This window comes from Hippocampus zosterae, chromosome 10 (assembly GCF_025434085.1).
Source record: "Hippocampus zosterae strain Florida chromosome 10, ASM2543408v3, whole genome shotgun sequence".
NCBI classification, from domain to species: domain Eukaryota; kingdom Metazoa; phylum Chordata; class Actinopteri; order Syngnathiformes; family Syngnathidae; genus Hippocampus; species Hippocampus zosterae.
In genome coordinates this window covers 6,990,239-7,004,319 of record NC_067460.1, presented here as the reverse complement: position 1 = coordinate 7,004,319, position 14,081 = coordinate 6,990,239, and the positions used below count along the sequence as shown (strand labels likewise).

Here is a 14,081-nt window from a genome sequence, read left to right as displayed (position 1 = left end):
TCGTATTTTTCATTCGCTTTTTATTTGCGGCATATCTTATTTTGAAGGCACGTTTAAACATTGCCATAGCGACCAGAGAATGTTGCGGCTAGATTTTCCTCGTGTTTATTATTATTATGTTTCGAAAATACCACACTTTTCATGCAGGTCATACCATATTATATTGTTGCATCTATCCGGCGTTAAAGGACGGTCCCTGAAAATATTGACTGACATGAAATCGGTCCGTGGGGCAAAAAATGTTGGGGACCTCTGTGTTAAGGTTTCTTTCTCCATCTTTTTTTGCCACCTGTCACAGCTTTTTGGGAGCGTGGTGCAGCCATAACATTCTAATGAATGACTATTTGGTAAAAATCAATCAGGTTTATCAGCTTGAACACCAAATATTGTGTATTCAATGAAATACAGGTTGAACATGATGTGGAAAATCTTTGTATTCTGTTTTGATGTCTAACACAACGTCCCAACGCCAGGGGAGTTGGGCTTGTACGCGGGTGTGTAGCAGCCTGTTCTAACCATTGCAACAGCACCCAGTTTGGCAGAATGCCAGCCAGATAGCATTGCAGCAAGAAATTGAGACAGAAGCGCTCACAACAAAAACACACTAGAAGATAACAAGCTGCTGACAACAGTGTTAAGGAAAGACTTGGGGACAAAAAAATGGCACACTGACGCTGATGGTATCAAGTAAAGAAATAGATGGAGACTGAATATAAGCATGGAGAGCGGATGAGTGATTGAGGAAATGAAGTGATGGATGAGACTGAAGAGACAGAAATGATGATAGCCTGATGGATGAAAAGACCGAAGAAAATGGGACGATAAAGATGATAGATGATGAGATGAGTGGAGGCAGTTGGTCCGCACCTCAGAGACGATCGCTGGTTACTTGTTGATGCAAGCATGAAAACGTGTACCGGTAATTGCAAATAATGTCACGATAATGACTGAACCTTAAAATGGTTCGACAAGCAAGCATTCAGCAAGATTCCTGAATGACACTTTTTGCATAGAGCATGATTTGCAGTCAGATTTAGATCCCAAATTTGATTGTTCATTTGTTCAATTATTTCCGTTTTTCACGGCCCTCTAAAAAGGGATCGTCGGCCAGCATGGAAGGATCACTCTTTCTGTACTTTCTTGATACATTTATTTGAACATTTTGCAGCAAAAGTAGATGAAATGAAAGTAGTTGCAGTAGCAGTAGCAGAAGCAGGTAATAACCTAAAGCACACAAATGCAGAATATATCTTTCTTTCTGCATCACGGTGTAAATAAGTATAGAATTGACATTAATTAACACTTTTATTTTAACAATACATTTAATAAATACTTTAATCAACCATGATCTCACTATGTATCATTATTTTAAACGTAAGAAACCATATATCACAAACATATCAAGTCGACACGAACAAAAGAACTACAACTCCCAACGGTCCAAACCGGAAGTGGAGCGCCGGCATGATTAAGTCCAGCTGCAACGCGATGCACTTCGCTCACAACCAAATTACGGCTAGACAAACATGAAAACTGTGTATAATGAGTTAAATAAAGACACCATTGTTTTAGCAACACTTTAGCCCACGCCGTTTACATTGCCGATTGCGAGCGGTAACTGACTGATTACAAACGAAGCACAACGGACATAATGGAAAGCAGACAAACAAAGCAACCGATCATGATCTATAACTATAGAACTATAGAACTATTGGAGTTTGCTTGTTTTATTGTTGCTACTTTTTTTTCACATCATCCATTGTCAAACTGTTCCCAACTATGATTCAGAATATAGAATGAAGTGGCACGTGAGGGTATATTTAAATGTAACTTTCCTTTACCTTGTTACTTCTAGGTACGGAAGTATTTGCTCATGCTGGATGTGAGGAAGGATCATGTCAAGTTCTGGAGGCCTCAGGTTCTGCTGATGGTCTCCAACCCTCGAAGCAGTGTAGGCCTCATCACCTTCATCAACGATATTAAAAAGAGCGGGCTGTACGTACTGGGGCACGTCCAACTTGGCGATCTCAGTAAGAGCACTAATAGGGCACACTGTTGTGATCATATGTCATTGTTTGCAAATTTAGTAGAAAATAAAAAAAACACAAGTGATACGTTACATCAATACTTTTTTAAGGCAGCCATATCTGCAAATTCCCAAAATTAAATTCCTAAAAATACTCCACCAAAATGGCCGAGATGGTGCAGTACTCTACATTGCTCTGAACACACATCCCTTCAAGGAGAAATGTGCATATTTTCTGTTTTTTTCGGCCAAGGCCAAAATTTATACTGCATTAATTCACATTTGTTCATTGTATCTTGTTTGCCATTAATTTCAAACAGACCTTGCATATAATATACTGTACGTGCAGCGTGTACTGCACTTTTAGGTTTCATGTGTGCTTCGGCGCCTTACAAGTTGATATGATAACTATGAATTATTAATTATTAATAATTGTGAGCATGTAAGGCTTGTTGAAGACTTCGTCCTCATGCAGACGTATTTTCTTTTCATACGGAAAACGGGGCTGGCCCTGAATGAATAGTTCATAATCAAAATTGCCCAAGTGTCTGAGTGTCGCCTGCGCACAATAGGGTGGAATGATATTTTCATCAGCAGATGAAGAGCCCTTCTCCAATTTGAGCTGGCACTTGGTGTCGAGAAATATGAGGACGTTTTTCATACATGTAGATGCAATTTAAGAGGACTTTGTTGTAAAGCACGGGTGTCAAAGTCAAGGCCGGGGGGCCAGATCTGGCCCGCCACACTATTTTATGTGGCCCGCGAAAGCAAATCAATCATGTCAAGTTCCATGATACTTGCTAAAGTCTGAACCATAATTTCAAATTGTCATATGTAATCCACAACAACATAATTATTCTTGACTTCTGATTGTAAATCTAGTTATTCCCTAAATTCATAGCGGCCCTCCGAGGGAAACCGTAACTACAATGTGGCCCGCAACAAAAACGAGTTTGACACCCCTGTTGTAAAATATATACAGCCACATGATTTTCAGCACATTTGTGCCCAATCGCCCTTCGATGTGGCCTGTCGGCTAATCTCTGCTGAGCTGCATGTTATGCTTTTGACTTAGGTATATGTTTGTCTTTCTCTCACCCTCACTCACAGACACATTACCCTCTGACCCTCTACAATCCCAGTATGCCTCCTGGCTGTCCCTGGTGGACCATCTCAACATCAAGGCCTTCGTCAACCTGACGCTGGCTGATTCAGTGCGTCATGGAATCCAGCACCTTCTGTTCATCTCTGGACTAGGTCAGTGTCACCATCAGTCCAAATCCCATATTTTCGTTCAGGAATGCAGTCTGTGGGTGCACTTACCCCTGAGCATTATATCATTATATTATATTATATTATATCCCGCTCCGGCCTCCCTGTGTGGAGTTTGCATGTTCTCCCCGGGCCTGCGTGGGTTTTCTCCGGGTGCTCCGGTTTCCTCCCACATTCCAAAAACATGCGTGGCAGGCTGATTGAACACTCTAAATTGTCCCTAGGTGTGAGTGTGGGTGCGAATGGTTGTTCGTTTCTGTGTGCCCTGCGATTGGCTGGCAACCGATTCAGGGTGTCCCCCGCCTACTGCCCGGAGACAGCTGGGATAGGCTCCAGCACCCCCCGCGACCCTAGTGAGGATCAAGCGGCTCGGAAGATGAATGAATGAATGAATTATATCATGGATATCATTCGCATTAATGATATCCAATAGAATTATGTCACGCGGCAGAAGCCCAAGTGTTCGTCAGTGGCACCGCTACTAAAAAAAGCCTTCCATGTTATGTAAGTAAGAGGGTATTGAATGTCATATTAAACATAATGATTGAGGGGCTGCCGACATCAACCAGGAAACAGTCATAAATGCAACACAGTAGATTAACATTTGTCATCAGAGATGTATCCTCAAGGCTAGCAGTTTACCATAACTTGTAATTGAACCAAGCCCATCGTTGAGTCGTTCTTTTGGTTGCTGATGCAGTTTGGCTTTAAATCCATTAGCCTGTTGTATGCTATTTTTCTGTTATCAAACTAAGAAGGTTACTACTGCTCGGGTTTGACGTTTCTGTGCTCTGATTAATAGCACGGACCTGATCTTTTGACGGTTAAATGGATAGTGCGCTGTAGTCAGGACGATTAAATTTGATTATTTTATTTTTTAGGAATTCTCCCCAAAAAATTTAATAAATAAAGAGAGAGAGAAACCTTTTGGGGCATATCTGGGTGTTCAACGCCAAACACAAGCTGTCAATGTTTTCGTTCAGGGTTGTCTTCCAGCACCTGCCAAGTGGGAATATCCTAGCACTTACGGTTTACAAACGGTGTGAAATGGTTTATGCACGATTTGATTGGAGGCACAGGACCTGGTGGTAAGTGTCACAGACACAAACAACACTTGAGGCCGATTCAGAGAAAGGTTCCCAATAATGTACAGCACAAGTTTTTATCTTTCCTTTCTCTCCTCCAGGTTTTCCTCATTCAATTCTCTTCAATCTTCATTCAACATTGGTACTGTATTTTGGGTGATAAGTGCTTCGGTATGGATGTGGGGGGGGGGGGTAGCCCTACCGTTCTCACGCTGCTCAGACTGAATGGCAGTGTTTAAAAAAAAAAAAAAGAAAAAGAAAACCTTACATTTTACTTTTCTTTGTATTTATAGCAATTTGCCCATAAAATTAATTTCTTTATCTTTGTTCATTTTGGAATACATTTTCAGTTCAATTGTATTTTAATGAGTTAAATACGTCTCGGAGACATTGTTCACCGCTAAATAGAGCGTTGTAAAACCCATAAAACCTTGGCTGTGAGTACTGCAAGTGTAGGATAATGACAAGAAGTCCTGGTTTGAGCCTTGTGTTTCGTCAGCTCCATTGTTTTGTCCCACTATTACACAGATCCTGTCCGAGAGAACCCTTTTGTTTGTTTGTTTGATTGTTTGTTTGTTTAAAAAGTCCAAACAGGAAGCCAATTATTTGGGCCACACAGTTGTCATAGTGATTCATACTGTAAACCAATTAAACAGGAATTTACCTGTTAAATTCCTTCCTAGTTGCTTTCTCATTCACGTATGTGTCATACCGGAACTAAAACTAAATCCCTGCTAACGTGTCTACGGATCAGGGAAATGTAGTCAGATCAATTGCAAGCTGAACATCTCGAGCCGCGTATTTCCAATGTTATAATGTGGAACCGCGAGATTAAAAAAAAATGGTATCCCCTGCCGCGGGAACACAAACACACATTCGGTGAAAGCAGTGCGATCATTATCTGCGTGGAGAATTAAAGGAAGCAAGTGCTGTCCTCACTCGCATTGGGCAGTTGAAGTGAGGTGTGTTCAATGACTCATCTCATAGAAATACTCCTTCGGTCAACCAAAGTCGCCCTGACTTATACGTGAGCAAATTTCTAATTAATTTGACTCACCGAAATCTGAACAGCCGCATTTTGCGGGAGAAGGGGATTTTTTTATTTTATTTTATTTTTTTTGGGGGGGTGGAAACTACATTGACGCAGCACCGCGATAAAGCAAAGAAGGTTGGATCATGGAGAGAGAGCGCTGACTTGTTTAGCGCTCTTGAACTGTCAACCAAAATTGTATTTAGCATTAGCGAAAGTAATAGCACAACCACTGGTTATCAGATGGACTAGAAATTACATTTGTTACTATTTTGGTGGTCCAATGATTCGCGCGTGTACCTCACAGTGCAAAGGTTGTGGGTTCGATCCCAACTTCGGCCTTCCTGTGTGGGTTTTCACCGGATACTCCGCTTTTCTTCCACATTCCAAAAATATGCACGGCATGCTGATTGAACACTTTCAATTATCCCTTGGTGTGAGTGTGAGCGCGGATGCTTGTTCGTCACTGTGTGCCCTGCGATTGTCTGGCAACCGGTTCAGGGTGTCCCCCGCCTACTGCCCAGAGACAGCTGGGACAGGCCCCAGCACCCTCCGCGGCCCTATAAAGCAATTCAGAAAATTGCAAAAACACACCACGATGAGCAACAGTCGGAATGGGCTGAAAATGAATGAAGGCTAAAAATACAAACAAACAAATCTTTTTTTCATCACCCATTTGCGCAGGAGCGGTGATGCTATCATTTGATTGGTTGCCCTCTATGTCAATCAAGTAACGGTGCGATGATAGGCTGACGTCGTACGTTCTGTGTCATTAGCGCCTTTTTTGAATGGCATCGCTACTGCCGAGGCGTTTTTGACGCTTGTCGTATGAAAGCCGCATTGAACCAGCCAAAGAGCCGCATGCGGGTTGGCCACCCCTGCTCTAACCTGTGCATGTGACGTATTTTGCTCTCACTCTCACAGTGCACAGTGAATACGAGCAGCGCATTAAAAAGAAAAAAGAAAATTTAACTTGAGGTGTATTGTTATTTTCATCATGTAATGAAAAGTTGATTTGGCACATGCGGTTGATGGACCCGGGAAGTAAAATGCGACAAAAAAAAAAAGACAAGGTGAGCATACATGATGCCCTGTAACCATTTTCACCCACAAACATTGTTCTCCGCAACAAACAAACGAATATTTTTAAACAATTTCCTTTTTTTTTTAAATTGATGAATGACACCTGTTGTTTACTCTTTTCTCAAAGCAAAGCGCCACACAAATATCAATGAGCCATGCTCAGACCTGCCCACAAACCATAGGCCTTAAGTGGGGCACATGAAATGTTTGGGTGGGCCCAGTTATAGATACCCTGCAGACAGTCCTTACTTTGCTCCGTATATTTTTATGCTACTGTACTCTATTCGCTCAGCACTGTCACTCCCAGACACTAGTTTTGAATGCCGCCCTTTACAAGAACCACAGGCAGGTACTGTATTACCAAAAACAACACAAACATTTTGTCAATGACTGTGAAACACACATATGTCAATTTTTTTTCTGCAGCCGTATTGAATTTGGCAAAATGAAGTGATTTGTCAAGATGCCTCGTTCAGTTGCTCCGAGTAGATGTATCTTCAAGCCAGAACTCATTGGATTAATAGTGAACCATTGCTTTTAATTGTATTATATTTTCATAACTCAATTTTACGAATATTATCTGTCGATTTTATGGCCACATCCAATATGGCGGATGTGTTGACATATCGCTTTGAATGTATCATCCGCCTCAACGGATGTCTGCAGCAGAGCTTTAAAAAGGATAATAAAATTGATCTTCATTTTAAATGTCCAAAGGGTTTGTGGCTCCCATGGGTTCTTTTATAAAATGGGTAGCTCTTTAGTTGCTGACCCTGAGGTAATATGTCAATCTTCAGAAAAAGACGAGTGGCTCAGCAAAAGACTGTTGCTGCTATTGGAAGGGGCAAATGTTTACTCAGTTTGCGCACACTCCCTCCTAATTCTTGCAACTCTTCTATTTTTAACTTCTCTTACCAGCGTCAGGAAGGCCATCTCGCAACATTACGCACAAATGTCAACACAGAATTTAGATGCTTAAACGGCAATCAGACTAATTGGTTCACATCTTGGCATAATGATCTTGTTAATCAGATCCATCTCTATCAATCAATCAGTCAATCAATTGAAAGGCTTTATTTTTCCCTAAGGGACAATTTAAAAAACATGAAGAACAGTTTCATTAAAAAAGGTCAGACAAAACAACAGAAGTTGTACACAAAGTGCCAAATCAATATACGAGGCCCATTTTCAGTGAAGATGCGACGGTGTGGAAAAAAAAAAAAAATTATACGTTGATTTGCAAATTGTTCATAATCTATATCTAGTCCAGACCTGTTTCCTACTGAAAATGTCTGATGTATCATGAAGCACAAAATAGGAACAACATCGACCCAGGACTGTTGAGCAACTGAAGTTGTACATCAAGCAGGAATGAGAAAGAATGTCGACAAAAATTCAACAAATATTGTCCTCAGTTCCCAAACGCTCATCGACTTTTGTTTAAAGGAAATGTTGCGGTAAACACATCCTTGTACATGTTTCTTTGGAGCCAATGAATGTGCTTAATGCCTTCCATGGGGTTATGTATTTTAATGGAATTGTGTGAAAGATGAATTTCCTAAAAACATTGGAATCACATTGCGGCATGGATTTCTTTTTTTTTGTGTGTGTGTTTGTTTTGAAGCAAATCATTGTATCTCAACGACTCCTTTTTTCCCCCCCATCTCGACATTCTAGGTGGGATGCGTCCCAACACTCTTGTCCTGGGTTTTTATGATGACAGCCTCCCAAACGACAAGCTCTCCACAAATCATGCTGCAGATGTGGCGTTCTTCTCTCATGATCTTGAGCGGCGCCAAAATCCGTTCCATTTTGCTTCTCTTCGGTCCAGTGGTAGTGCTGCACATGATGGCGTGCATGATGGGAAGGTTTTGGGGCCCCAGGAGTACGTAGCGATCATTGCCGATGCCATGAAGATGCTGAAGAATGTGGTTTTGGCTCGTCATTTTAACAGTTTTGACCGAGCACAGGCTCTGTCAGCGGCCTCCTCCTCTCCAGGGAAGAGTTTTGTCTTTGTCGATGTCTGGCCAGTCAACCTTCTGCGTCCAGACAGCACAAGCTACGTGGATACCTGCTCTCTGTTCTTGCTGCAGCTAGCTTGCATTCTCAATATGGTCCGAGCCTGGCGCAAAGCTACACTGCGTCTCTTCCTTTGCGTGGAGGAAGGGCGAAGCGTGAGAGGCTTGGAGGAGAAGCTGGGACAGTTGCTGAAAGAATTAAGAATTAAAGCTCAAATCTACCCCGTGCCCTGGGATCAGCAGGTGGCACTACACTGGCAGCGCCAAGACAAATTGGACAAGAGGCAATCTTCGCAGTCCCCCAATATCATCAAGGAAGAGAAGAAGCTGGAACAAGCCGATGAGGAGGATGAGGAGGACTACGTCAACAGCTTCCTGAGCAACACCGCACGCTTGGCTGATGACTACCTGTCAGCTGTCAATCAGCTGATCCTAGACCAAGCCCAGCCAGCACCTGCTGTGCGCTTCCTGTATTTGCCCCGCCCACCAGCTGACACCCTTCTCTACGAGTCTTACTTGCACCAGCTGGAGTTGCTGACTCAAGACCTGGGTCCCACTTTGCTTATTCACGGGGTGACGCCTGTCATCACCACTGATATCTGAACATTCCACTTCCTGTCACATGCAATAAGGCAGGACTTCCATGCTTTGTGTATTCCTATTGCTGTCTGGATCTGGCTTGTCACTCAACAGCAGACTCGATAAACCTTAAAGCCCTTAAAATCCGAGATACAACCGAGTACCACAATATGGACCAAACCGTATATTACGTTTGGTTTTGACTTAGTGAATTCTTAGAGGGCCGTTCTGAGACAGTGGACAACCCTGATGATGTCTGCGGGCCTTCCGTTCCCCAGGTGTGTCATAGGATATAGTTTTCATATCTATGTTTTTACTGGAAGTAAAAAGTAATGATGATTTTCAATAGACATGTGAAGCGTGGCACAAAGACACAGTATAAAGCAAATCTAAAGTAAACAATGGGTATATCTCCTGAATATGAAGTATGGCCAACCAGCATGAAATGAGACAAGTGAAGCTAGATGGGAATATGGACTCTCATCAAGATAGGCAGCCCACCCTTCTCCCTCATATCATTTCATTCCACACTAGTGAGAGGTTTCCAGTGGTCAATACAGTCAGAGCTGAATTTCAAGTGTCCTCTGGCTTCCCCTGTGGCCTCTTTTTTTTTTCTTTCTTTCCATTTTCAGACACGAGTAGAGAAGGGTTGCCCCTTAAATTTCTTAACCTGATCATTCCATTTGCCTTCAAAGGCTTGTTAACGATCCCACGTGTGGAACTGGTCCAGCCTGGACAGAAAATCTGACTGTTAATTTTCATTGCAGGTACACTCAAGAGAGCTGCTTTCCATTTTAAAGGGATAGGAAGCTTTCTGGAGGGTTTTTTGGTTAGTTTTTTTCCGCAGTTTTGTCCATCAAGCTGCATAGCTCACGGTGTTTCCACGTGCTGTGATTCTCTGTGATATTAAGTTAATTGCTTGAATGTACTGTATTTAAGGTACATGGCCAATTTTAGAATTAATTTTCCCTCTTGAGGTACTGCCTGATCAGCTTGATGAATTAAGTGCCAAAATAAAATGCAATGCAATTGTAATTCTTAGCCTTTTGCCACCATTTTAACTGCAGTGTCATCGCCAAGCAGCTATTACTGAAGCACTATCCGTAAAATAATCCTTGTTAGTCCGTCTCTTCCCCCCCAAAAATAAAATAAACCCTAAAAACAATAAACACTGCAAATTAAAGCCAATTTGTTTTCAGTCATTAGTTGATCCGAAAAGCCATCATCATGTTGACTTGATATGCTTACCTAGGTAGTGGCATTGTTTAAATTGAGATATTTGTGGTACTTGTGGTTTGATTTCCACCCCTCAGTAAACAAAGGTTACTCTACATTTCTTGATACAATTGCACATGATGTATCATGCTTATTTATGAAAGCATTTTTACGTTGTTTGATCACTGTGGAAATCTAGCTAAAAAAATGTGCTCAAAGAAACAGAAATTAAAATGAATAATAAATACTTTTCTTACATCTCATTCATTTGTTTCATGTTGGCCTTTATAAAGAATTTGCACCGTGTTCCCTCAAAAGTGACTTTCAAACACACCACTTTCCTTGATTAGTGGCCATTGGTGATGTACTGACCAATGATGGTTAATCAGCCCACAGCCAAAAATATTACTTCATAATTTGTACATGGTGATAGATCTGCAGCATAAAAAAAAATCTTCAAATGTCTTAATATACATGAAACTCAAGCAACGAACAAAAGGACATGCTGTACATAATTTAACAGGTTGGCCAACTGGCTCCAACAATAACTTCTCCACAAGAAACATTTGTATTACAAAACTGCAAATTTTGTGTGAATTGCAGTGTCTTTTGACTCTCGTTTATAAAAATCGCACAAAATGTTTGGACTTGTCAACTTGGCTATAGTCTGAACAATCACTGGTGGGGGTTATTTGTTGTGTACCCTCAATTTCCTTTATGATCCAATGCTAAGTAAATTTATAGCTGGTATTATTTAAGATCATCAAACAAATCAGATCATAGATCACCCAAGTAAATATAAAATGCCATTTGAAAAATGATGATTTGATTTATATTGAGGAAAACATATATATTCAAAGCTATCTAACCCTGTGAAAAAGTATCCCCCCTCATTAAATTCTGAATTTCCTGAAGCTAATCAAGTTTTTCAGTAAATTTTCAATGACCACCTATTCAAATTGATTGATTAAATATATCCTGATTCAAACAATCAGGATCGTTATCAAGCTTCTGTAATGCTCGATGATGAGCTGATCATTTGAATCAGGAATGTTGGAGAATGGTAACATGTTAACCCTCGTAGTCCACTGTTTGCGATAATTGCAAAATTATGTCTTTGAATCCAAGACAACGGTATTCGGAAAAACACGAGAGAGCTGAAACGTATGGGGGGGTTCTAAAATGGCCGAAATTTCATGACGTGACCGGCTAATAATTCTCAGGCATTGCAGCAATAATAAAAAAGGTTTTGATTCTGTAATCTTCACAATTTACATATTTTGCACCATAGAGACCCATTATAATTCATATTTTTGAATGCATCGTAAACCTAATGTATAAACATGCATTTCACGCGATTTTTACGTCAATCGCTTTGTTTTCGCTTGGACAGACAATATGCATGCCACATTGTTGGGTTGAGGTCATTCCAATTGTGGAATTTTTAGGTGGCGCCAGAGGATCGCAAATGAGGTTGCCTTTTTGGAGGAGGCTTCAAACCAATGCATTTTACATGAACACGTCCGGTCGGGATTGTTAGTAGGGCTTGGTTGGGACCTCCAGACACATTTTTTTTTCCTTTTGCAAAAAGTAAAGAATAAAAAATCCCAAAGAACTAATAAAAACTATATATGTATGGCTAGCACAGATGCCTCTGAACATTTTGAGTGTTTGAAAAAAAAAAGAATGTTTGTATAACACAACATACATCACTTCCTAAATTGTAAAACGCGTAACTTAGGGGGTTTTTGTTTCGAAGGACCTAAGGGTTAAACAGGCTGGATAGGGGCTCTCGAGGACCGGAGTTGGGCACCCCTGTTTTTTAAGGTTTGTGCATGAAGCCCGGTAGTCCAGTGGTTAGCACGTCGGCTTAACAGTGCAGAGGTACCGGGTTCTATTCCAGCTCCGCCCTCCCTGTGTGGAGTTTGCATGTTCTCCCCGGGCCTGCGTGGGTTTTTTCCGGGTGCTCCGGTTTCCTCCCACATTCCAAAAACATGCGTGGCAGGCTGATTGAACACTCTAAATTGTCCCTAGGTGTGAGTGTGAGTGCGAATGGTTGTTTGTTTCTGTGTGCCCTGCGATTGGCTGGCAACCGATTCAGGGTGCCCCCCGCCTACTGCGGCTCGGAAGATGAATGAATGAATGAATGCATGAAGCTAACACTGCATTTATCTTATTTTAATTGATGTTGTTTTTAACATTGTATTTGTGTTTTTTAACTGCTTGTTGTAAGGTGTCCATGAGTTTTTAGAAAGGCACCAACAAATTCAATGTATTATTATTATTATTATTATTTGAGAAACAGTCAAACATGGTCGTCGTTGTGTGATGGTCTGGATTTGCTTTGCTACTACAGGACCTGGATAACTTTGATTGACGGAACCATAAATTCTGGTCTTGACCAGAAAATTCTGAGAATGTTTGGCCATTAGTTTTTGACCTCAAGCTTTAACCACATTTGTGTTCTGCATCGAAAGCACATCAGAAAGTCGCCATCTGATTGGCTTAAAAAAACAAATTTAAGATTTTAGAGTGGCCTTGTCAGTCGAGATTCAGTCTGACTGAGATGCTGTGGCATAACCTTTTAAAAGTCAGTTTACATTCAAAAGGCCGATTGTGTTGCTGGATTAAAACAATTCTGCCAGGAGTAGTGGGACAAAATGTCAGACTCATTACCAGTTATTAGGTTTATGGCACAATCACATTTTCACACAGGGCCATGTAGGTTTTGAATTTGTTTTCCCTCCCTTAACAATCAAACCTTTATTTTTAAACCTAATACTTCATCTAAAAACTAATAACTTGTGTTGTCATTGACTCATACTTAATTTTTTTGATGATGAAACATCGAAGTGTGGTAAACATGAAAAAGAAAATCAGGAAGGGTACAAAAAATCTGCACACCACTGTATTTTTTACAAATAACCCTTCACACTCAACCTCATGCATGTTTTTGGAATGTGGAAGGAAACCGGAATACCCGGAGAAAACCCACGCAAATACAGGGACAACATGCAAATTCCCCACAGGCAGGCCGGATCTCGGAATCGAACCCACGGCCCCTGCACTGTAAGATGCTGTAACATGCTACCTAGTGATTTAGCAGTGAGAGTGTATTCAACTGATAGCAAATAACAATAGATATATTTCAAATGTATATATATATATATATACATTATATACATATATCAGTGGCAGGGTCCTAACAACAGAGCTGACCCACCAAGACTGGAAACTGAAAGGTACTGGAAAGGCATATGGGAGAAGGAGGTTGCACAAAACAGCAGTGCACAATGGCTAGTGACCCTGAGAGAAGAGCACAGCAACCTCCCTGAACAGAACCCAGTTACCATAACAGTGGCAGACATACAGGAAAGAGTCTCAGATATGAAGAACTGGACAGCACCAGGTCCACACCTACTGGCTAAAGAAACTCACAGCACTCCATGAACGCCTAGCAGCACAAATGAACCAGCTGCTGAGGGATGGGACTCACCCAGGATGGCTAACCGAAGAGCAAACGATCCTGATCATGAAGGGTGCACCTTGAAGGGTGCAGCCCCATCCAACTATCGGCCAATAACCTGTCTCTCCACAACATGGAAGCTCATGTCAGGCATCATTGTGGACACATGGATCAATACATGAGCGAAGCACAGAAGGGCATTGGTAGAGATACCAGAGGAGCCAAACATCAGCTCCTGGTTGACAGAACAGTCGCACAAGACTGCAGGTCCCGACGTACCAACCTGTGCACAGCCTGGATTGATTAC

At 41.4% G+C, this 14,081-nt stretch overlaps 1 protein-coding gene across 1 annotated transcript in view; it reads left to right on the top strand.

The window, feature by feature from the left end:
- The window catches only part of zgc:153039 (uncharacterized protein LOC767698 homolog), a 61,489-nt gene extending 51,247 nt beyond the window's left edge, over window positions 1-10,242 (top strand). The window contains exons 11-13 of the mRNA XM_052078863.1: window positions 1,856-2,030; window positions 3,137-3,283; window positions 8,174-10,242. Of these exons, the coding sequence (XP_051934823.1) occupies window positions 1,856-2,030; window positions 3,137-3,283; window positions 8,174-9,117 (1,266 nt within the window). The 3' untranslated portion in view covers window positions 9,118-10,242. The remainder of the gene's footprint in view (window positions 1-1,855; window positions 2,031-3,136; window positions 3,284-8,173) is intronic.
- Window positions 10,243-14,081: the final 3,839 nt, after the last annotated feature.